Source organism: Haliotis rubra, unplaced genomic scaffold, assembly GCF_003918875.1.
Source record: "Haliotis rubra isolate DU_JTF1 unplaced genomic scaffold, ASM391887v1 Scf217, whole genome shotgun sequence".
In the NCBI taxonomy this organism is placed as follows: Eukaryota; Metazoa; Mollusca; class Gastropoda; order Lepetellida; family Haliotidae; genus Haliotis; species Haliotis rubra.
The window spans coordinates 832,962-858,822 of NW_025766192.1; the positions used below are offsets into that span (position 1 = coordinate 832,962).

General features: G+C 41.6%; 1 protein-coding gene and 2 long non-coding RNA genes across 3 annotated transcripts in view; 1 reads left to right on the forward strand and 2 right to left on the reverse strand.

Moving 5' to 3' along the window:
- Window positions 1-1,499: 1,499 nt before the first annotated feature.
- On the reverse strand, window positions 1,500-1,683 carry LOC124277047. The gene is made up of 2 exons (XR_006898728.1): window positions 1,584-1,683; window positions 1,500-1,530 (listed from the first exon to the last, which is right to left on the reverse strand). It is a non-coding gene; the product is annotated as an uncharacterized LOC124277047 (long non-coding RNA).
- LOC124277046 lies at window positions 1,653-5,148 on the forward strand. The gene is made up of 3 exons (XR_006898727.1): window positions 1,653-2,156; window positions 2,470-3,234; window positions 3,505-5,148. It is a non-coding gene; the product is annotated as an uncharacterized LOC124277046 (long non-coding RNA).
- A 2,233-nt stretch (window positions 5,149-7,381) lies between these two features.
- LOC124277040 (elongation factor G, mitochondrial-like) overlaps window positions 7,382-25,861 on the reverse strand; it is a 34,052-nt gene continuing 15,572 nt past the window's right edge. The window contains 14 exon segments of the mRNA XM_046712694.1: window positions 7,382-8,390; window positions 9,351-9,446; window positions 9,448-9,512; window positions 11,848-11,916; window positions 12,842-12,917; window positions 13,771-13,863; window positions 15,080-15,149; window positions 15,897-15,979; window positions 16,754-16,948; window positions 18,478-18,579; window positions 21,656-21,793; window positions 22,483-22,564; window positions 23,120-23,277; window positions 25,507-25,583. Coding sequence (XP_046568650.1) covers window positions 8,208-8,390; window positions 9,351-9,446; window positions 9,448-9,512; window positions 11,848-11,916; window positions 12,842-12,917; window positions 13,771-13,863; window positions 15,080-15,149; window positions 15,897-15,979; window positions 16,754-16,948; window positions 18,478-18,579; window positions 21,656-21,793; window positions 22,483-22,564; window positions 23,120-23,277; window positions 25,507-25,583 — 1,487 coding nt within the window. The 3' untranslated portion in view covers window positions 7,382-8,207.

A 25,861-nucleotide genomic window follows, 5' to 3' on the forward strand; every position in this document is an offset into this window, starting at 1 on the left:
ATGCATCAACGTTGAAAATGTCCCCTGTTTGTTTGCCAGTCTGTTCATTATAAAATATATATTTTTAACTAATCCTGCACTGCTTACTTCCTGCACTTATTACTTACGGCTCGAAAAGCGTGGCTTGACAGACGATGTTAAAAGACGTAGAACCGTAAGCAATAAGTGCAGGAAGTAAGTAGTGCAGGATAAGTATACAAATATAAAAAATATTTAGATTTTACTAATATTACCATATAATTGATACCACTGTTGAAAATACAAGTAAAAGCCAACGGGTCCATGTAACAACCCTACTGTGAAAAAAAGAGAAGATTTAGTGGGCCTCGGATTGAAATTCTGAAGAATGATTTAGTGGGCCTCGGATTGAAATTCTGAAGAAAGATTTAGTGGGCCTCGGATTGAAATTCTGAAGAAAGTTTCACAATAAAACATGCATAACCATACATCCTCGAAGTTTTAAAACTGATAATGATAGGGAATTGCTAGCCTGTCCTGAACATACATCAAGTAAGGATCATAGTGATTTTCTCAAGTTTCTCAATGACCCCATATCAAAAATGGATATTATTTTCTTTTGTTTGCTTAACGTATTGCCATTTGAGGTATTCATAAAACAGAAATTCTACATCTTTCCAAATATTTGGAAGTTTGTTACACTACTGTAATCAGAAGACCCAGTTATCAAACTCAATATTGCAAAGTACTTGATATATGACATATATACTTCACCTTTAATAACAAGCAATATACTTCATGCTAAACTGCTGTTGTTGAAACATGTTGTATTCAACGGTGTATGAAGTATTTCTTTTGCAGTTGTGGTTTTCAATTCCTGAATTGAAAGTTTGCTAAAAGGGCGTAAAATTTATAGATCAAGTAAAACTGTTTTACTGATGTTTACTGTAGTTGTGGTTCCTGAATACATGTGATTTATTTCAGTATATGTAGTTTTGTAAATATGTTTTTTTGTTTGAATGCACGATGTATTGTTTATGGTGCTATTTTTTTTCAATTTGTCACGGGTTTGGATAATTCTTTTATGAAAAGAAATATTAGAAGAAAACACAACAAAAATATCCGAACAACTGGTGATGGTTAAATTTGTTATATGGTTCCAAGATTTGATATGTTTGTGTATGTTAGTGTTAACGATTCAGGGGTAGAACAGACCCCATCCTGCCATGTTTATTGTCCCAGAAAGTTGTGGTCACACTGATAGCTGATTGTGTGTCCTCATGTTTGATGCAGTATTTCCTGTTGCTATGAAGGGATGTATGCATATTTTTGTAACCATGGTAATCTATGTTATTTTCATATGCAGCTGTATTTTGCTTTTGCAGTATTATTTTGGTGCTGTTGTTTTTTCTTTTGATTGAATCTCGATATTTTGTCCCAGATTTTTTTATATACACGAGAATGTGGAATGGTATACAGTATAAGATTGATGTCAATAAATCTTGTGCACTCAAACTTGATCTTACTGGGACCTTGTCTGAAGGAATGATTCAAGTATTAGTACTGAGGTCCCTAGTAACCCTTGTCTCTCTGGATGTTCCAGTACAGAATAGGTCCCTAGTAACCCTTGTCTCTCTGGATGTTCCAGTACAGAATAGGTCCCTAGTAACCCTTGTCTCTCTGGGTGTTCCAGTACAGAATAGGTCCCCAGTAACCCTTGTCTCTCTGGATGTTCCAGTACAGAATAGGTCCCCAGTAACCCTTGTCTCTCTGGGTGTTCCAGTACAGAATAGGTCCCCAGTAACCCTTGTCTCTCTGGGTGTTCCAGTACAGAATAGGTACCTAGTAACCCTTGTCTCTCTGGGTGTTCCAGGACAGAATAGGTTCCCAGTAACCCTTGTCTCTCTGGGTGATCCAGTACAGAATAGGTCCCCAGTAACCCTTGTCTCTCTGGGTGTTCCAGTACAGAATAGGTCCCCAGTAACCCTTGTCTCTCTGGGTGATCCAGTACAGAATAGGTCCCCAGTAACCCTTGTCTCTCTGGTTGATCCAGTACAGAATAGGTCCCCAGTAACCCTTGTCTCTCTGGGTGTTCCAGTTCAGAATAGGTCCCCAGTAACCCTTGTCTCTCTGGGTGTTCCAGTACAGAATAGGTCCCAGGTAACCCTTGTCTCTCTGGGTGTTCCAGTACAGAATAGGTCCCCAGTAACCCTTGTCTCTGGGTGTTCCAGGACAGAATAGGTCCCCAGTAACCCTTGTCTCTCTGGGTGTTCCAGTACAGAATAGGTTCCCAGTAACCCTTGTCACTCTGGGTGATCCAGTACAGAATAGGTCCCCAGTAACCCTTGTCTCTCTGGGTGTTCCAGTACAGAATAGGTCCCCAGTAACCCTTGTCTCTCTGGGTGTTCCAGGACAGAATAGGTCCCCAGTAACCCTTGTCTCTCTGGGTGTTCCAGTACAGAATATGTCCCTAGTAACCCTTGTCTCTCTGGATGTTCCAGCACAGAATAGGTCCCTAGTAACCCTTGTCTCTCTGGATGTTCCAGCACAGAATAGGTCCCCAGTAACCCTTGTCTCTCTGGGTGTTCCAGTACAGAATAGGTCCCTAGTAACCCTTGTCTCTCTGGATGTTCCAGTACAGAATAGGTACCTAGTAACCCTTGTCTCTCTGGGTGTTCCAGTACAGAATAGGTCCCTAGTAACCCTTGTCTCTCTGGATGTTCCAGTACAGAATAGGTCCCTAGTAACCCTTGTCTCTCTGGGTGTTCCAGTACAGAATAGGTCCCCAGTAACCCTTGTCTCTCTGGATGTTCCAGTACAGAATAGGTCCCCAGTAACCCTTGTCTCTCTGGGTGTTCCAGTACAGAATAGGTCCCCAGTAACCCTTGTCTCTCTGGGTGTTCCAGGACAGAATAGGTCCCCAGTAACCCTTGTCTCTCTGGGTGTTCCAGGACAGAATAGGTCCCCAGTAACCCTTGTCTCTCTGGGTGTTCCAGTACAGAATAGGTCCCCAGTAACCCTTGTCTCTCTGGGTGTTCCAGGACAGAATAGGTCCCCAGTAACCCTTGTCTCTCTGGGTGTTCCAGGACAGAATAGGTCCCCAGTAACCCTTGTCTCTCTGGGTGTTCCAGGACAGAATAGGTCCCCAGTAACCCTTGTCTCTCTGGGTGTTCCAGTACAGAATAGGACCATAGTAACCCTTGTCTCTCTGGGTGTTCCAGTACAGAATATGTCCCTAGTAACCCTGGTCTCTCTGGGTGTTCCAGGACAGAATAGGTCCCCAGTAACCCTTGTCTCTCTGGGTGTTCCAGTACAGAATAGGACCATAGTAACCCTTGTCTCTCTGGTTGATCCAGGACAGAATAGGACCATAGTAACCCTTGTCTCTCTGGTTGATCCAGGACAGAATAGGACCATAGTAACCCTTGTCTCTCTGGTTGATCCAGGACAGAATAGGACCATAGTAACCCTTGTCTCTCTGGTTGATCCAGGACAGAATAGGACCATAGTAACCCTTGTCTCTCTGGTTGATCCAGGACAGAATAGGTCCCCAATTTACATGACAGCCCATCGTTCCTTGCAGAATGTTACAATTGTCTTGTTACTAGTTCCATTGTAGTTAGGTCCCAGTGCCTTCATTTCTGCAAAGGTGTGGGGGGGTAGCCTAGTGGTTAAAGCATTCACCTGTCCCTGCAAAGGTCTGGGTTCGATTCCCCACATGGGTGAAATGTGTGAAGCCCATCACCCACCATGATACTGCTGGAATATTGCTGAAGGTGGCACAAAACTAAACTCACTCACTACTGCCAGTCCTTTTGCTAATTTTATAAGTAACAAGACTGCCTATTACTGTGAATACAGAAGTTGGAATATTCCAGACTTCAGCATTGATCAAGAAAAACAGGCCCTTACGTGAGGAAACTTGTAGTGTCCATTATTTTTGTACCTGGAGGATATTGTTGATGTTCAATAGTTTCACAATCTTTCTGTATTAATGTGTATGTACTTAAGTTACCATTTAGTATTGTTTTGTCATTGGAACATTTCTAGCCTACCAAATTGTACTGTATGTATGGCAGATTATCCCACGTCAGTTTACTGTGTGAGAAGTAAGGTATTGGTGTTCCCCGCCTTGATCCAGCTGGGATAAGAGTGCTAATGTGTCTCACTGACTCACTATGATGATAGGAATGCATCTATATCTGTATCACATGCAGGAGTGTGGCTGGCTCAGTCAGACAAAGCTGCAAGATTTGCCTCCCTTAGTTGTGCCAGAATCTGATGATGGGTTTGCCATCTTTATGGTTCATTTGTCAGCTCCATGAACTTACATGTGGATTGAATTTTCATTAGGGCCTGTATCTATTCTGGATTTCCGCCTGGTCCTCTTGCATGTGGTGGATTGTGTGACGGGGTGGTGGATTGTGTGACGGGGTGATGTATTAACCATGCAGCAATCTTCTCTCTACGTTTGCCGTATGATCAATTTAAATGTTTACTGATTGTTATAAGGGCCCAGTCCATTATTGTAGGGGTGGGTGGATCAGAGGGTCATGAAAATATTCATACTCTCCTTGTGATATGGGTTTTCATGAGCTTGAGAGAAGCTATTATTTTCATGATTATCGTAATTGTACCAATTGTAAAACTCGTCAATAACTTATTGAAGACAACTTTATCTTAAACACGTCATCATTTGAGTATTTGTCTCGTTATAGCGAGAAAAACATTGCTGTCCAAAAACACATAATCTGACAATAAAAGTGCTTTTGTATTTAGTCTTTTCAAGGACATGGGGAAGGTCATAAAAATATAGCACAACCAATCGGAGAGGGTCAGCATTCACACTAATGCATCCAACCTATAATAAATGACTGGTCTGTTTTTACCAATATATGATAATCTCACTAGTACTAGACAATCAGCTCTTTCCATTCAGTTTATGAATAAAAAGGAAATAACTTTTCCACACAAATGATGTTATTTTTTCAATGTAACATTGAGAAACATGGTTATTTGCACAGTACTGTTTCCAGTGAAATCACCTGTTCTGGTTCATACTCATTGTTAGAAAAGCAAGTTGTCGTATTTCTAGGGGTATACTGTTGGGATGTTGGACATTGTTTTCATGTGTCTGTTTTGCACTGTAAGCTATGGACAGGTTTTAATGCAATAAATAATTGAATTCTTCGGCATTGCCTTTTTATCATATGTATATTTACTATAAGAAAATGTTTTAAAGCCAGCGACTTAAATGATTGTCTTTTTACCCATGGATTGTTAGATACTAACCAATCATTGGAATGTCTGTCTCCAGACACGAATATTTACAGACTGCCCTCATATTGATACAATGTTCCAAAGTCAGCAATGATTGGTTGGTTGGTTAATTGTTTAGCGCTGCACTCAGCAATATTCCAGCTATATGGCAGCAGCCTGTAAATAATCGATTCTGGACCAGACAATCCAGTGATCAACAGCATGAGCATTGATCGCACTTGGGATACGATGACACGTGTCAATCAAATCAGCGAGCCTGACCAACCGATCCCATTAGTCGCCTTATGACAAGCCTGGGTTGCTGGAGACCAATTCTGACTCGGATCTTCACGGGTCATGTATATCAGTGCTGCAATGAACACGCACTTACAGAATAATCACAAAAAATATTATTTTCACGATATACACAATTATTTTATTTCAGTAAAAATCTGTTCACAGTTATAAATATTTTATCATACATGATTTGTAATATTTACAAACAACCAATAGCACTGTGATAACATGTCAGGATGGTGATGAAGACATTGTCATGAAGTAAGACATGAATCATTTCATCAAAAACTTCATAGGAACCACAGTGTCCATGGTTTCATATTTCTAAACTGACTGACTGACTGAGTTTGGTTTTACGCTGCTTTTAGCAATATTCCAGCTACATCACGGCTGGGGAACACCAGAAATGGGTTTCACACATTGTACCCATGTGGGGATTCGAACCCGGGTGTTCGGCGTGACAAGCCAAAGCTTTAACCACTAGGCTACCCCACCACCCCTCATATTCCTAAACATGTAAATGCAAAACAAAGACTTGATTCCATGAATGTCCAGGATGATGATGTGATTGTAGGATTGTGGTCTTACTGGAGTGAGAAAGCTGATGTTTACATTCATGCATATTTAAATGTAAACCATCTTGAACTTAACCTTGTTTTCAGTATTCAAAATCTTGTATGAAAGTCTGATGTCAAAAGTAAAACATTTCATGGGTTCTGTGATTATATTATCTTCCCTTCATGTAAAATACTTTAATTTCATTGGTCGATGACGCTTTAACAAGTTTCTGTGTCACCCCTCCAGGAGGGTGACAACTGGAAAATATGTTACTCGCTTGCCGGCTCAGGTGACACTGCTACAAAGAGGCATACATCAGACCGTATTACCCTCGAAAGAGGCATACAACTTAAGTTACAGTATGGGCCTACCTAAAGGAACATACTGAATAGCGAACTACAAGCCCCTCCATGATATGCTGCTCTCATAGCAACTATTCACTAATGTTAAGCAAATATTTAGCTGTTCAGTCTTGTTAAAGTTATGTTTTAAACTGACTGACTGAGTTTGGTTTTACGCCGCTTTTAGCAATATTCCAGCTACATCACGGCGGGGGAACACCAGAAATGGGCTTCACACATTGTACCCATGTGGGGATTCGAACCCGGTTCTTCGGCGTGACGAGCTATGTTTTAGAAATGAAAGACACTCCAAGTGACTACTATCATATTATGTTGTTTTCCTGGTGAGTTGATGCTTTCGGCCTTTACATGGTCAGACAACAGGAACAAAGTATTACAGGACTGGTCTAAGATTCTTAATCTGCATCATGTCAACAGTCTTCTGAAATATGGTATACAATGACTAAGGATGTGACGAGTGGATCTAAACACAAATACACAAACATACATACTCATGGTCTTAGCCTGTTACTGTGTGGTACTATGTGCTGCACGGTACCTCGAAAAACTCAGCAGTATTGCAATCATATTATGGCATGTCACGTTAATGTGGACGGGAGGTCCTAGATTATGCAGGTCTCAGACGTTTAACACCTCAGCGAAACTTGTGAGTATGGGTATGGGGCATTATACATTGTGGTAAAAGTGGATTCGAACCCCTGTTCATTGACATCTGGCATTTCCAAGGGAAGCAACTCCACTCAGTGAAATGAAGTGACTGAGAACAGAACCACCTGTTTCCACTGCAGCAATAATGATTGTCAGTGATGTACATCCATCCCTCATGGAGAATGACACACAAATTTATTTTGAAAGAAGAAATTTCAGCTTGGTGTGCTTCTGTCCAAAAACTAGGCCAGTGTGTGTTGTTTAAATCAAATATACCCAATCAATCTTGACAACAGCAAATGAGAGAGTCCAGTCTATGAGCAATATGTATGCTCACACCAGTTATATATCATGTGCAAACCAACATGGAGGCAAGTTCCCAGACTGACTGCTGTCCTTGTCCACATCCCATTTCATTGTCCAGGTACATAAAACACTTCACACTTGATGTATTGATCACATTTGGAAGGACTCATCTGCAACTGCCTGACACGACATCCCCTTTTTCCACCCTGTTTACATATCAACAGTTCTCCGCATGAAACAATATAGTAGTGCAACAGGTGCCCCTTCAATGACCTTCCAGTTTGCCTTCGTAACAAGTGTCTGTTCGATATGTTTACAGTATACCTTCATAACAGGTGCCCTATACTGAAGTCACCAATACAGTTGCATAATTTGTGCTCCTTGAAGTCTCCAGTATATCCAGATTAAACATGCTCCTTCAGTGGTCACTAGTAAAGCTGGGTAAAAGGAGAACCGTTCAAAGTCAACAACGAATCCGTCTCAGTAAGTTCTAAACAGACCAGCTACAAGTCTGTGAACCATGCCTACTCTAGAGCCAACACACACCTGGACTGGCCAACCAAAGTCTGTCATCTCAGTCTGACTGACTGACTGAGTTTGGTTTTACGCCGCTTTTAGCAATATTCCAGCAATATCACGGCGGAGGACACCAGAAAAGGGCTTCACTCATTGTACCCATGTGGGGATTCGAACCCGGGTCTTCGGCGTGACCAGCCAACGCTTTAACCACTAGGCTACCCCACCGCCCCTCATCTCAGTCTGTCCTATCATACCACACACACACACACACACATATATACATTTCCTAGATCCACGTCATCAGTTCCGCTTCTTCTTCTTGTCCCCATGTCCCCCTTGCGCCTGCTCGTACTCCAGCACCAGCTCCTCCTGGGTCTCGGGGAGGGCGGGGCAGTAGCGGCTGTACTCCATGGTGAACTCCCCCTTGCCCTGGGTCAACGACCTCAGTTCTGTTGCATACCCGAACATTTCATTCAGAGGAACCTGGAAGATGAAACTGTCTACAGAACTCTCTGAACAGAAATTTGACAAGTGGATTTGACAAGTGCCTACATATAGCAAAATTGAAAATTTTACTATAAATTGTATATTTATATACTGCTCTTGGAGTCCTATCGGGGTCAGAGGCCAGATAACTTTTGATTCAACTTAGCCTATAGCACGTTTCCACACATGGTCGGAGAAGAAGAAGAGAGGTGCATACCGTGAGATAGGATAAGTTTAAAAATTCAACCTCTGGTGAGTGAGCAAGTGAGCTTAGGCTAATGTGGATTTGAACTGTACAGTTTTGTCACAGTGTGTCAGCTTAATATTCAAGAAAGCTTGACATGATTTTGGTTTTCAGAGAAACCAAAGAATAGTGTTCGCAAACTTGGAATCAGGGAAAATGTAGAACTTGAGCCCATAGGTCTTCAGTAACTTATGTTTGTATAGGAGGTATTTAACGGGATCCCGACATGCACAAACACACTCCCACCAAACTCCATCATGCTACAGGCTGGGAAATATTCAGAGCTGTTTTACCACAACAACTTGCTTGAAAGCCTCTAACTTGATGCATGTAATTTCCTAGAATGTTTCTCTTGTCAATGGATTATCCAGTCCTGATGTCCTCATTAACAGACAACAGTCAATTAGCTGTAATATTGCAGACTGAAGCGTTAAAGAAACAACATGATCATTGGTTTCTGGCATGGCAAGTGATTACGACTCTGTACAGCAAATCACAGCTCTTATTGTGACTACAACTGGATGTTCACGAGTTGAGGGACTAGATGCTTTCAACTTCGGAGAAACCCACAAATATGAGGTCAAGACAAACCGATATCATCCTGGCTCCCAGGTGGACTGTGGGAATCAACTCTGAACACTATCTGATGACTCTTAGACCCCTGAGTCTCCATTTTGTCCCAGTCACCATGACAACTGAAAGTTCACCCTTACCTCACAATACAGCGTAAAGTACCCCTCTATAGCATCAGTCCCCGTGATGAGGGCGTGGCGCTTGCTGAGGGCCGCCATGACTGAACCCTGGAACTCCCCGGGGTGCGTTCACCTCCACCATCATGACTGGCTCCAGAATAGTCCAGTTCCCGTCGGCAAACACTGGAAGAGGCATCAACACTGAACAGTTTCACCTGGCTCAATCTTCACATACTTTACTATCAGAGGTGAGGTGAGGTGAAATTGGGTTTAACGTCGCGCTGGAGAATATTTCGCTCGTATGACGACGTGCATGCGTGTGTATGTGCGGCTGCTTGTACTAGCCCAGACTGAAGCTGGTTTTATAGTGCTAGCCCACTGAGATACTATGCCGCAGTGAAGCACGAATATCCCACTCAGACACATTATACTGACTCCGAGTCGACCAGTCCTTGTTGTACCCATTAATGCTGAGCGCCAGGCAGGGACCAACAAGTACCATATTTTAACGTCTTTTTGGTATGACGCGGTCGGGGGATCGAACCCGCGACCTTCCGCTCTCCGGGCGGACGCTCTAACCTTTCATATCAGAAGTTGCAGTGTGCAGTATCAGTGTGGGTATATAGGGTTTAATGCATCATGTGTTAGCTTTAAACCTGTAGGGCTGGCTATCGATATAGATTGTAGAGATCAATAATCGTTAACTGAAGATTGATCAATTATCGACAAGTATCGGAGTATAGGTTTGAGCAAATATAAACAAAAAATCTGAAGGAAATCAACATATTTCGCATCACTGGCAGGGCTCGATTTAGTGCTTTGTTACTTGCACTGGTGCAACCTAATATTACAAAGGGCAACCTTGTTATTAGTTTAACTTGCACCAGGTGCAAGTCAATTTTGGAGTGGGTAATCCTCTGAATAAAACATCGAAATAATTCAATAGCATATTTCTTTCATTACATATTCCAATAAAAGCAGTGCAACTGGAATTGGGCTGGTGCAAGTAGGTTTTTATCTTGGCTTGCACCCAGTGCAAGTAAGATAACATCTCTTTAGTCGAGCCCTGACTGGTGAGTGGTGACATGTTTAGGCTAGGATTACTTATAAAACAGCATCCTGAACATAATTTAGAAGCAGACCATGAATAAAGACCAAGTGTGAACCATCTGAGTAAAAAATTTTAAACTTTATTTCATCGCAACAGCTTATGGAAGTAAGAATGATGACACACTATTCATATTGATAATTGTCAATAATTCTTCCCATTGATGAAAATACCAAATGTCAAGTTTTTATTTTTATTCCAGGTTAGAATTAGTACCCAGCAAAAACAAAATTTCATGGATTTGGCTGCCAGACTCAGAGATGGTGTTTGAATCGAGGCAGTATGGATCAAGGCTCACAAAAACAAATCACTGGATTGTCTGGTACAGATTTCATCAAGTGGAGTATGCTGTCAATATAAACAAGTGTTTGCCACTGACATTATTATTTTTTATTATTATTATTATTATAGGATATTTATATAGCGCACATATCCACGCACTAGTGCATGCTCAAGGCGCTGGTATTTTTTCCCTCGATCATTGGATGTCAATCTCAACGGCACATCGCATTATCAATCTCAACTCCCTGGGGAGTATACAACTCTTGCAGCCACTAGGCGCACCAAGTTATTGTGGCTTTCTTATCCTAACGAGGATGGCAATGTCCCCCACGCTAAAAAAGAATGAAACATAACATATTTACTAGTTTTTATCCGTTGGTCACAAAGAAGATACCTTTGTGTGATGTAGTTTTTAGTCATGGTCACTTCTCAGAATCTTCTCTTAACTCTAAAGATATTTCAGGAATATAGTAGATTTGAATGTGTAAATTCAGATGCACATATCCACTGTCAGTTTCAGTGTGTATTGGGGCTGGGACGGGTCCAAATTTTCTAGCCAGGTACCCCACCCCATATTACCCTACCCTACACTGATACCTGTTATGTTCATTCCTGACATCAAATCCGTAAGAAAAGGCAAGATATTCTTCAGCTCAGAGGCTAAAATTGCGTGAAACGTTTTATGAGATATCGCGTTTACATAAGTTTGAAAAGTGGTCAAAGTCTCATGGTGACCTTGAAGATAAAGTCAAGGTCACCCAAGTTCACTTGTGTCTGCATAACCCCCCAATGTAGGCTGTCATCAAATTTGAAGACAATGGGTGCAATAGTGCATGAGATATCACATTAACAAGAGTTTAAAAAGTGGTCAAAGTATCATGGTGACCTTGAAAATAAGGTCAAGGTCACCCAAATCGACTGGTGTCTGTGTAATTCCCAATGGAGGCTGTCACCAAATTTGAAGACACTGAATACAACATTTCATGAGATTTCGCGTTAACAAGAATCAGGACGTACAGACGCTGCTGAATACAATGTCTCCCGTTCCGCGTTGCAGCTTGGGACAACAACACACAGTACAAAATATTTCCCCTGGTTTTTTCATTGTGCAATTTGTATTATACTCACCCTGTTTCACAGCCATTTCAGCTGCTGTCGTAAAAGCAAGTTCACTGGAATCTACAGCATGGTGGGCACCTGTAACATAGGGCATCATACAGCATTGTTTACTGGGTGAGGAGGATCACTTACATCCCTTCATGCAGAAATAGGGTCACCAAGCAATAGTGAGTGAGTGTCAGTAAAGTTTATGGTATGTCAGCTTGATGTTGGAGAAATGCCGGAAGTTATGTTGGAGTTAACTCCCATGTGAAACCAAGGAGCACAGTTCCAGTGCGGACAAATCTAGAAACTTATTATTCATTATGATGATGATTCTTGATGTCATGGTATTGTTGTTCCACTTGATTCTGAGCCAAGTATTTACAGGCCTGAGTGAGTGAGTGAGTGAGTTTTGTTTTTAGTTTTACGCCGGACTCAGCAATATTCCAGCTGTATGGCTGGAGTAAGGAGTGAGTGGTGGTGGGTGGTGGTTGAGTGAGTGAGTGAGTTTAGTTTTTAGTTTTATGCCGCACTCAGCAATATTCCAGCTATATGGTGGAGTGAGTGGTGGTGGTGGAATTGGGATTAATGTCGTGCTTGAGAATATTTCGCTCATATGACGACGTGCATGCGTGTGTATGTGTATGTGTATGTGCGGCTGCTTGTACTAGCCCAGACTTAAGCTGGTTTTATAGTGCTAGCCCACTGAGATACCATGCTGCACGCTCTAACCACTACACCACGGAGGCAGAGTGAGTGAGTGAGTGAGTGAGTGAGTGAGTGAGTGAGTGAGTGAGTGAGTGAGTGAGTGAGTGAGTGAGTGAGTGAGTGAGTGAGTGAGTGAGTGAGTGACCCAACAATATCTCAGCTGGAACACACGAAAATGGACATCACACATTGTACCCATGAGGAAAATCAAATCCTGGTCTTCAGACAAGAGACAGCTCTCTTCAGACAAGACTTGGCTACTCCACCACGTAACACGTAGAAAGGCTGACACAAACAGACATCAAATGCTTACCATCTTTGAGTCTGAAGCGGACACCAGCCACTTTATGCCCTGACAGTCCACCCTTCTCACATGCCTTTCGGAAACCCTGCAGCAAACAGTAAGACTATCATATATACTGAACATCATTAGAAACGCACAACACTAAAATGCACTGACGATGCTCAGATATCATGGGTACATTTCAGTCTGACAGGGATATTACGTATTATGGGTGGTGCGTTTCTAATGTTGTTCAGCATATATAGTGAGAGTGTTTCAGTTTGTTTGTTTCACAATGTTTCATTTCACTCAATGACAAATATTTTTGGAAAAATCATCAAAATAATGTCCTGGATATTAGGGGGTGGGCATTGCAGAGAATTTTCATATTGCGATATATTCCATGCGAAAGCATGTATTGCGATATGTATTGCAATATATTGCGTGAAGTATTTTTACACAAAAAACTACTTATAATCGAGGTAATGCTTGATTTATTGAGGAAATACACAGCAAAATCACTAGGCTTGATTAAGCTTTAATAACAACTTTTATTCATGATTAAAAATAAAAATGTGAATAATATTTGGCACAAATGAAAAAAGGAAATATCCGAAGATTTCCGAGTGTTACGAAGTTTTCCGAATGCAAGTCAAAATACCCGTTTTCGATCAGCACATCGCAATACGTATCGTTTTCATGTCTGAACAGGTAAATACCGGTAAACCGGTTATATTGCGCAGCCCTACTGGATATGCCTGAGTACAGCAAGCCATGTTTATAATGAACAAATTGATGGACATAACAACTGTTTTTTGCCCGACCACTTTCTGTATATTTTTTGTCAAACATCGAACTATGGTTAGATCGAACTGAAATTAATGGTTCCTTTCTGTTCGTTACAACCAAAATTTACTGTATATATATTCTCTTTAATAAATACGAAGAATTATGCTTACCTTTTCAATGGCAGGAATATATTGCTTGGGTATATTGGTCCCTGTTGTCTCATCGTCAAACTCTACCTTGGTGTTTTCTTCTGGGGGGAGAGGCTGAAGGACAAAGGTTGGAATGTCTCAAACTGCCCAAGTTTCTCAGTAAAGGACAGATTCTAGTACTTTTGTTGGGTGGAGTCCCATGCGGAATAGAACCCACACTCTCAGCGAAAGTGTAATCCCAAATAAAACCTGTGTTACATTTGACCACTTTCTAATTGGCATTGTGTATTGATTTCCTGAGGCAATGGGCTGTGCCATCCCATATGAAATGGCTGCCTAACGAATTCATTACCCGTTAGAATTAAAAAGTGCTTTCCGTGTTTTCCGGAACTTTTTTCTTTCTGCCACGGTATGGGACGCGAAACGCCTCACCACTATTGTTGTCATAACGAACATTATCGAATAACATTCAAAGTAACATAACTCTTGTAAGCTTAAAAATTTTGTTTTGAGGGGGAGTTATTAATCCAAATAATATCAATGTTAAGGATATATCTGTTTCTACTTTATAGATAAATCACATCATATTCCCAATAATGTTGACATTAATAGTTGATATATCCATCTGAGTTGGATCTCAATGTCAAAGGCCGCAATCTGTCAGGGTGAGATTCGTGAAACTTTTTTAATATGGTTTCATTTCATGTACACTGGCTATTAACCAATCAAAAGTTTTTTAATGTATAGATCTTCGTAAAATAAAGCTATACACTACTAGCTCACACTCATACACGCCTTGACCGCCTCTGTGGTGTAGTGGTTTGAGCGTCCGCCCGGAGAGCGGAAGGTCGCGGGTTCGATCCCCGACCGCGTCATACCAAAAGGCGTTAAAATATGGTACTTGTTGGTCCCTGCCTGGCGCTCGGCATTAATGGGTACAACAAGGACTAGTCGGCTCGGAGTCAGTATAATGTGTCTGAGTGGGATATTCATGCTTCACTGTGGCACACACATGCACGTCATCATATGAGCGAAATATTCTCAAGCACGACGTTAAACCCAATTTCACCTCACCTCACCTCATACACGCCTCAGTTTTATGACGGATTCCCCAGTCATACACAGTTTATGGAAACCTAAACACCAGGCAGGGTAACAAGATGAACCATCTTTCAAAGTATTTTGGTATTACATGGCTGGGGATTGAATAATGGACCTGTTGCTCTCCTGGCAGACAATCTATCTACCTGACCAAAGAAGAGGTTCACAGACATTGACATTAATTGATCCATCAAATTGTCAGCACTAGTGAAACTTAAAATCCACTGACCTCCATGAGACCTATGACCCGACCATATTGACCTTGACCTCCAGTTTGCTTCCGATGAAAGTAGTCAAAACTGAAAACAAACAAAAAAGCAGGTGTTAGGTACTATTTATTAGGTACAAATGCCTGCAAGTTTGTCTGTCTGATCAACAACTACGGAAAACAGAAACTCACAGGACTTGGTCAAAATATAGCAGGCACAAGTACAATCTGTTACTTTAAGGTATGACACACCACCAACCAAACTACCACCCTGGAAGTGACGGTTGTGGATAATGTCTGGTTGCAGACTACAGATTCTATATAAGAATGGGTACCCATAAACCTATGTCGTTCGAGTTGACAAACTATTGATCTTCTGCAACCCATGTTGGCCATTTGAGTGGGTGAGTGGGTGAGTGGGTGAGTGGGTGAGTGGGTGAGTGAGTGAGTGAGTGAGTGGGTGAGTGAGTGAGTGAAACGGGCTTTACACATTGTACCCATGTGGTGAATCGAACCAGGGTCTTCGGTGTGACGAGCGAACGCTTTATACACTAGGCTACCCCTACAGACAAGCCAGTGAATAGGGTGGTCAGGCTCGCTGACTTGGATGACATTGGTAGTCCACAGTAATGTCTGCTGGCCATGAGAGGAGATCAACAGAACTGGGTGGTCTGACTCAGGGACTTGGTTGATGACATGGAGTGGATCATTACTTACAACATCAAAGAAAGGACTGTTTGGTCAGACTTGATTATGTTAAGGTCAATGTCATAGAGGTGAAGTATTTCTTAGCGTTGTGTCAGTTATCAAACAAACAGATGATTCAGCAAATACTTACTCCACTTCCCCTATCAATGATTCCCTGAATGCCACTTTAGGCTTCCCCAGCTGACACTTGGCATTGTATTCTCTCTCCAGTCTCTGAAGTAAAACAAACACCTGGGCATACACACTTGAGTCTACACAATTGAGTTTACACACCTGAGAATACACACCTGAGCATACACACCTGAGCATACACACCTGAGTCTACACACCTGGGCATACACATCTGAGCCTACACACCTGAGTATACACACCTGGGTCTACACACCTGGGTCTACACACCTGAGTACACACACCTGAGTCTACACACCTGAGTCTACACACCTGGGCATACACACCTGGGTCTACACACCTGGGCATACACACCTGGGCATACACATCTGAGTATACACACCTGAGCATACACACCTGAGTATACACACCCGAGTACACGCACCTGGGTCTACACACTTGAGTCTACACACCTCAGTCTACACACCTGGGCATACACATCTGAGTCTACACACTTGAGTCTACACACATCAGTCTACACATCTCAGTCTACACACCTGGGCATACACACCTGAGTCAACACACCTGAGCATACACACCTCAGTTTACACACCTGAGTATATATACAACTGAGCATACACACCTGAGCACACACGAGTAATCACACCTGAGCATACACACCTGAGTATACAGACACCTACACATATCTGAGCATAGACACCTGAGCATAGACACCTATACACAGTCATCACCTGAACATAGACACATACATATAGTTGTCTCACATGAGCATAGACTCCAATCCATCGCTATCTTACATGAGCATAGACATTTTACATAGCTCTCATATGAGCATAAACATCTGGATATGTTCCTCACCTGAGCATAGACATCCAGGTGTAGCTCCCCCATGCCTGAGGCGATGGTCTCCTTGATGTCGTTGTCCCACTGTACCCGGAAGGTGGGGTCTTCCTTCGTGAAGCGTGCGATACCTTTAGAGAAGTTGTCCACATCCTGCTGCTTGAGGGGCTTGATGGACATGGAGATGACGGGTTCCGCAACAAACATCGACTCCTGGAGTCAAACAACAGGCCGTGAATATTGGAGTTATAGACATGGACTCCTGGAGTCAAACAACAGGCAGTGAATACTGGAGTTATAGACATGGACTCCTGGAGTCAGACAACAGGCAGTGAATATTGGAGTTGAATGGAGTTGGAATATTGGAGTTATAGACATGGACTCCTGGAGTCAAACAACAGGCAGTGAATATTGGAGTTATAGACACAAACTCCTGGAGTCAAACAACAGGCTGTGAATATTGGAGTTATAGACATGGGCTCCTGGAGTCAAACAACAGGCAGTGAATATTGGAGTTATAGACACATGGACTGAGGTGAATATTGGAGTTATAGACATGGACTCCTGGAGTCAAACAACAGGCAGTGAATACTGGAGTTATAGACATGGACTCCTGGAGTCAGACAACAGGCAGTGAATATTGGAGTTATAGACACAAACTCCTGGAGTCAAACAACAGGCAGTGAATATTGGAGTTATAGACACAAACTCCTGGAGTCAAACAACAGGCCGTGAATATTGGAGTTATAGACATGGACTCCTGGAGTCAAACAACAGGCAGTGAATATTGGAGTTATAGACATGGACTCCTGGAGTCAAACAACAGGCAGTGAATATTGGAGTTATAGACATGGACTCCTGGAGTCAGACAACAGGCAGTGAATATTGGAGTTATAGACACAAACTCCTGGAGTCAGACAACAGGCAGTGAATATTGGAGTTATAGACATGTACTCCTGGAGTCAGACAACAGGCAGTGAATATTGGGACTACAAACATGGCCTAGGATCCCAATATTACATTAACTGAAGGGAGTGAGTGTGTGAGTTAAAATTTAAAGTCACTTTGGCAATATTTCAGCCATATTGTGACTAAAACAGGTTATGGATTAACAATAAGTAAAGATAGATTAAAAAAAAACTGTCAACAAAGGACAGTTTAACTGAAGGGGTCACTGATTGTAAATATATGCACACTAAAAGACACCATAATATACTGATATACAGATTAATAATTAATCTGGAATTGAATAATTTTTATTGTTGATCTTAACCATGGTAATCTTAAAACATGTAATCAAATGCGTGTTCATTAATGATTAATGTAACATTGATACAACTAAATACAGTATCAACATGAAAAATGTAGCAAATCCAGATGTCATCCCAATTTACCGCAACTACCATTACACATCACAGACTTGGCTATTAAATAAATATGTATCTATTCTCTGACATTTTAAATAGTGACATCCACTCCACTGATTAAAAACCTGAACTAGATTTATTTGTTTTTGTTTAACACCGCACTCAGCAATATTCCAGCTATATGGCGGTGGTCTGTAAATAATCAAGTCTGGACCAGACAATCCAGTGATCAACAGCATAAGCATCAATCTATGCAGTTGGGATCGATGACATGTTAACCAAGAAAGTGAGCCTGACCACCTGATCCCATTAGTTGCCTTGTATGACAACCTGGATTAGAAATACATTAGGCCTCTGAAACCAAACAATACTCACCATAGACAGATGTGTGTTGCCCTTGGTTACAAAGGTATCACCGCTGGCGCAGTCAATACCAAACAAGGCACAGATGTCTCCAGAGTAAGCTTCTGATATATCCTGAAGGAAAATTATGTCAGTTCATCAATAAATGCATGGAAGAACAAGCATTGTCACTAAGGTGACATAATCCCCCTCCGCAAATGATCAAATCAAACTCAAATAGTAATGAAAGTTTAAGATGAAGTTAAATGTCAACAAAAACATGACCAGTCAACCTCTCTTGATATCTTGCTCTTTAGTTGTTCAAACACACAAATATTTTCAAGACTGACTTTGACCTTGACATGAATGTCATAGTGTATGAAATATGCAAAAGTGGTACTAAAGAAATTGGTTATTGAATAAGATTCAAGAGAAGTCTTGAAAGTCTATGAAGAAAATCGAGTGAATTCAGGTTAACATGTTGAAATCTTCAAAGTGTCGCAGTGACCTTGAAAATAATGTGAAGGTCACCAAAATTGACTGGGCCCTGTGCCTTTATTAGATGAAGCTTGGTGTCAAACTTGAAAAAAATCCAGGGAATGTTTTTTGCGATATCTTGCTGACTATGTTAACATGCAATTTAACTTGCTGAAATCTTCAAAGTGTCTTTGTGACCTTGAAAATTAAGTGAAGGTCACCAAAATCAACTTGGCCTTGCACTTTCCCTAGATGAAGCTTGGTGTCAAATATGAAGAAAGTCCAGTGAATGGTTCTTGAGGTATCTCGCTGACCATCTTAAAATGCAGGTTAACGTACTTAAATCATCCAGGTGTCGCGTGACCTTGAAAATAACTACTATTACAGTATCTCGCTGACAAGCAGAACATGCAGGTTAATATGCTGAATTCTTCAAAGTGTCACCATGACCTTGAAAATTATGTTAAGGTCACCAAAATCGACTGGGCCCTGCGCCTTCCCTGGATGAAGCTTGGCGTCAAATATGAAGAAATCCAGTGAATGGTTCTTGAGGTACTGTATTCGTATATATTTTCACGGGTGCAATTTTCGCGGAGAGTTCACAAAAGGCCTGTTAGCGCAGCTGCTTTTTTTCGCGCATTTCAAACACCTGAGTGATGGTATCCATCACAAAGTTTTCACAACCGATAGACATGCAATGATCAAAGCTAGCTGCCATAATTGAATCATGCTTACCAAAACAATCAGAGAGAGGTGGGATTATACTGTACTTGTGTCAACATTGTGATTTGTGACTGAAGTCGTATCACTTCGCGTGAACGAACATACAAAAGAAGACCAAAGACGTCAAATTTGCAATTGAACATCGCTATTTATAAAAGATTATTTACCTATTCAGTTCTAATTTGTTTTCGCTAGGCATTGTCTTATATGCAGGAATTAAAATTACCATGTGTAATTGTCTTGTATACAGCGCAAATAGCAATCAGCTGTGCAGTGCACACGTTCCCCTACCTGTGATTTAGTTAAAATGTACCCGATAATATTCCGAGATGAATTCTGATGCAGTGATCTTAAAAAGATAGTATTTGAAGCTAATGTTTTATAAAAAGAAATATATTGTAGTATTGAGTCATTTTCATTGCAGGTTGTGCTCTATAAATGTAAAATATTTATAATCATAACTAAGGTTATGCGACAGCTTTTGGTGTATTGACAGATAGTTTTTATGCATGGAACAATTTAACCTGTCACCGATGAGGTTTCTCGCGATCCTGCTATTTCCACTGCGAAATCAGTTTGTTGACATGTGATCGTCCAGCTACACTAATTATGACTTCTGGTGAAACAAACTATGTATGATGTGTATCCATTTACTGTCAACTACACTTCATGTCGAGACGCGAGTAGATGCAATATGTTAGTGATTGCTGTGAAGTAAGTACATTGTGTTGGGGAATTACCGGTAGGCGAACATCTGTGGACATCTTGACATTGTTTGATCACGTAATTAACATGGATTGGGAATAATTGCTTTGATGTTGTTATCTGAGAGAAGAAACAAATGCATGTTGTTCCTACTTGAGTATTTGTCATGACTTCACCGTTAATATTTTGCTTGGTATGATTATTGGCGCACAATCCTTTTGTGCTAAAAGAGCGAAAATTAATCCCATGCGAAAATAACTACTATTACAGTATCTCGCTGACAAGCATAACATGCAGGTTAATATGCTGAAATCTTCAAAGTGTCACCACGATCTTGAACATTATGTGAAGGTCACCTAAATAGACTGGGCCCTGCACCTTCCCTAGATAAAGCTTGGCGTTGAATATGAAGAAAATCTAGAGAACGGTTCTTGAGATATCTCGCTGACAAAGGTAAAACTTTAAAGTCCCCTTGTGAGCTTGAAATTAAGGTCAAGGTCACCAAACCTGACTGGGACCTTTGTTATACTGTGATGAACCTAGGTACCCAATATGAAAGAATCTAGTCAACGGATCTTAAGATATTCCAATTCGTACGTATGTACGGATGGACGGAGCATAATACTACACTAAACGCGCGACGGGGGTAATAAGCCAAAGTACAAAGAACTTAAATATCAAGTACTTTTGAATTCTTGAGTAAAATCAGAAAACTAGGGTTGAGTATACATCAAAATGGAAAATACAAAGTTTGCATAAATTGCTGCAGGTAAAATAATACATAAATTTATATTTTCCAAATGTAAATTTTAGGATAAAATTATTATTTTTATACTTATCCTGACTCATGTTTATTGCTTATCTGCCTTTTCCTTTGACGGTTGAGTGGAAACATTGAATCCTAATCAATTCACTGAAGCAATCGTACAATCACTCACCCTGAATTACCTCCCTTATTCCCACCAAAATGGTCCCACATGACCTGAGCCTAGCTCAAGAGTCAGGATGAGGAAAAATAAATAACTTTGCTGTACACTTCACATCCTTTATATTATGCATAGCTAGTGGCCAAGAACATTATAAATGTCCCTCTGCTTTCTCAGATTTTCAGAAAGTACGCAAAAGTACCTCAAAGGTATAACACTGTCACATTGTGAAATGAAAAAAGAAGTTTTTGACAGTATTCCTATTTATTGAATTGGAAAATTCACTTTTACTCTAACAGCTGATTAAGTCCAGAATGGGGCCTGTTAGGATCTAAACAGGGTTTTATTTTAATAGTGAATCTCTGGCCCACATAACCTACCTCCATCTCATCTGCATTCATGCGGACAAGCCGTGACACTTTGGTCTTCTTCTGTGTCCGTGTGTTGATAATGGTGTCCCCCTTCTTAATGCCGCCCTGGTAGACTCGGATGTACGTCAACTGACCAAATCGGCCAGCCTACAAATAATTGTACAAATTAATTGATAATCGTTGTCATGATCCACCTAATCTCAGTCAAACTTGTGAATTGAATGAACTGAATTGGATTTAACAATACTTCTTCCAGGTGTACAGCAAGATCTGGGAGGAAATGCAGGAGTGAGGTCTCAGACAGTTAGCAATTAGAAAACACGACTGAATGGGTGTATTTATGATTAATAAATCCTATCTGGTAAAGTGACACTCGGAGTCACGTACATCACCATCTTCCTCATCACTCCTGTAATAGTAGCTTTTGGGGGGCTGAGTGTGCAACCTCTCGGGACGAAACTAAGAGGTGAGGTGAGGTGAAATTGGGTTTAACGTCGTGCTTGAGAATATTTCGCTCATATGACGACGTGCATGCGTGTGTATGTGTATGTGTGGCTGCTTCTACTAGCCCAGACTGAAGCTTGTTTTATAGTGCAGTGAAGCATGAATACCCCACTCAGACACATTATACTGACTCCGAGCCGACCAGTCCTTGTTGTACCCATAAATGCCGAGCGCCAGGCAGGGACCAACAAGTACCATATTTTAACGTCTTTTGGTATGACGCGGTCGGGGATTGAACCCGCGACCTTCCGCTCTCTGGGCGGACGCTCTAACCACTACACCACGGAGGTGGGCCGAAACTAAGAGATACCAGGAGGAGAAGGTGGTGTTACCTCAAGCTTAAACGCGAGTCCAATGAAGGGATTGTTGTATGTTCTGGATGAGTCCATCAGCAGCTTATCGGCTTTCTCTATCCTGTATAAACAAAATGCATGGAATGATACACAACAACGAACAGTAGAATGAGTGAGTGAGTAAGGTTTTCTGCTGCTTTTAGCAATATTCCTGCAATATCACTGTGAGGGACACCAGAAAGGGGCTTCAGGCATTGTACCCATGAGGGCAATTGAACTCAGGTCTTCAGCGTGAAGAGCGAACGCTTTAACCACTATGCTACCCCACCACCCCACAACAATAGAAAACATGGAAAAATACAGAAGGAAAGAACACATGGACTGACAGAAAACAAATGACAGAAAACAGAATGATACAAAACATGGACTGACAGAAAACATCATGACAGAAACGCATGATGGAATGGAATAAAACACCGAAAGAAAGAAACAAGAAATGAGAAACTAATGGAATGAATGACAGTGAACATCAGACACTACGCTTCATAATAGTAGTATTACGATCTTCATGAGACAATTCCGTGTTTTTATCTCTGAGTTGGTCCTTGTGGTACATGTCAAACTTTGAGGCAGATACATTTCTAAACATTAAACAACAGTGTGTGGTGAGGCTTACCCCTTGGAGTTGTCGAGGCAGTAGTTGTCAACCTGGGAGGGATTGGGGAGATACTGTATGACCGCATCCAACAGAGGCTGCACACCCTTGTTCTTCAAGGCCGTGCCCAGCAGCACTGGCGTGAATGTCCGTGCGATGCAGGTCCGCCTGATGGCTGCCTGGAATACAGTCAAGTTCAATCATTTCTTGAACTCTTGGATAGAATACATGAACATCACCGGACTGCTTGACCCCTGAGGGAACAAGTTTGGAAATGCTCCCTTTCGGGGGTCCCAAGTTATTGTTAGCTTGCTCCACTGGGTATACTTACACAAAGCGATCTTAGAGTTACGAAGATCGTAACTCCCATACTCTCACAGACTTACGATAGTTGTAGCGCGCTAAGATTGCTTTATGCAACTGGGCCCTGAACTACTAGGTACACTTGCACAAAGTAATGTTAGCGTTACGATGATCATAGTGAGTGAGTTGGGTTTTACGCTGCTTTTAGCAATATTCCAGCAATATCATGATGGGGGGACACCAGAAATGAGCTTCACACACTGAACCCATGTGGGCAATCGAACCCGGACGATGATCATATACTCTCACATAGACTTACGATAGTCGTAGTGCCAAGATAGCTTTGTGCAACTGGGCCTTGGACTACCGTCAGTTTTATCGTGACAACTAAATGAAATACCATACTACCGAAATACCTCCGTGATACTAACTCAGAAATAACCAGTCTTCTGTTTATCCCCTGAATGCCGAGTACCAGGCAGGTTAACAAGCAATACCATCTTAGAGTACAGAATGTCCAGGGATGGAACCACTGACCCTTCTCTCTCAAGGCAGACACTATACACCAGGGCCTCCTTTCACAAAGCACTAAGGTGATCGTAAGTCACTAAGGTGATCGTAAATCACTAAGGTGATGTAAGTCACTAAGGTGATCGTAACTCACTAAGGTAACCTTAATGCAATGTTAAAGAATGGGAGTTAAGGTTAACTTTAGTAAAGGTTGCTTTGTGAAAGGAGACCCAGATCTGAAAGTGTGTGAGTGAGTGAGTGAGTGGGGTTAGCTTTACGCTGTACTCAGCAATATTCCAGCTATATGGCGGCAGTCTGTAAATAATCGAGTCTGGACCAGACAATCCAGTGATCAACAAGATGAGCATCGATCTGCGCAATTACTAAACCGATGACATGTGTCAACCCAGTCAGAGAGTCTGACCACCCGATCCTGTTAGTCGCCTCTTACGACAAGCATGGGTTACTGAAGGTTCATTCTAGCCCGGACCTTCACAGGTCAGATCTGAAAGTGATGTCACACATCTTTCAGGTACGATGATCAAAATCAGCTCCATTAGACATTGTAACTACACCATCGTCATTAGCTCCATTGAAAAGCCTTGAGACATGGAGCCTATTCTGCCCTGGGACAGTTTGACAAAGCAATGAGGAGGTACTTTAACCAGTTTGAAGAAGAATTAGAAGATAAAGCTTCTCTGATTTCAATATTGCGGTCTAACGCGTTAGCGTGAGGTTTTTAATTAAACATTTAGCGGTCTTAAATCAACGATAAAGGACCGCAAATTGAAAACAGAGTTTTAAAACCGAACTGTTTGGCGCACAAGAACACAAGGCGCGAAGGGGCCTTTTTCCGGGAAATTGCTTGTTGTTGTTGTTGTGTAATGAACAAAGTAAGACATTTTCAACAACATATATAATGCTTTATTTCAGGAACCAGTATGTTTGTATTTGTAACAAGTAACACACAGAAATAAAAAAAAATACGGTTTATACTGTGAGCAAATACAATTATTTGATTTTTCTCAAGCGAATTATTGATCTCCCCTACTGTATGACAATCGACTCGGCCAAAATTCAAGCCGTGAACTTGCTAAGTTCAGTCGCAGCTAACTTTATTTACGGAAATAATTGTTGATAACCACCCTACTACCGGTATTCCCAATTTGGAAAAGACCTGACATGCCACGTTTTATGTGGGATACATGGACACTGGAAGTGGAAGGACTGGGCATTACGGCCGGGACAGAAGCGGTCAGGCTAGAACGTGTCAGGGTCAGGGCCGACGTGTGTTGTCAATGTCAACACACATAGATCTGGACCCGGCTTTAATATACTGCCGCTTTTGCGCAGCTGACGGATTTTCCAGCTTCGTAGTTTCTTCACTGGGATTAGGGCCAAGAAATTCTTCTTCAAACCATTCGCTTTTTTACTTTCAAAACACCAAAGATTCTGCCGAGATAGAAATTGCCGATGTCCGACATGTTTGTTTACAAACAATAGGGTCAACGAGTTTGTTGTATTCATACGCCGTGAATCGGTCACTTTAATTAGCAGTCTTAAACTGCCATTAAGTCCTAGAGACTTGGTCTCACCTGTATCTCAATTTCTGTCGGTGTCTTCTCCTGCAGAAACATCTCACCCAGATTCTCGTCCACGTTAGCGATGTGTTCTGAAGTAGAAGTGTGAGTGAGTGAGTTGGTGAGGTGAGGTGAAATTGGGTTTAACGTCGCGCTGGAGAATATTTCGCTCATATGACGATGTGCATGCGTGTATATGTGCGGCTGCTTGTACTAGCCCAGACTGAAGCTGGTTTTATAGTGCTAGCCCACTGAGATACCATGCTGCAGTGAAGCATGAATACCCCACTCAGACACATTATATTGACTCCGAGCCGACCAGTCATTGTTGTACCCATTAATGCCGAGAGCCAGGCAGGGACCAACAAGT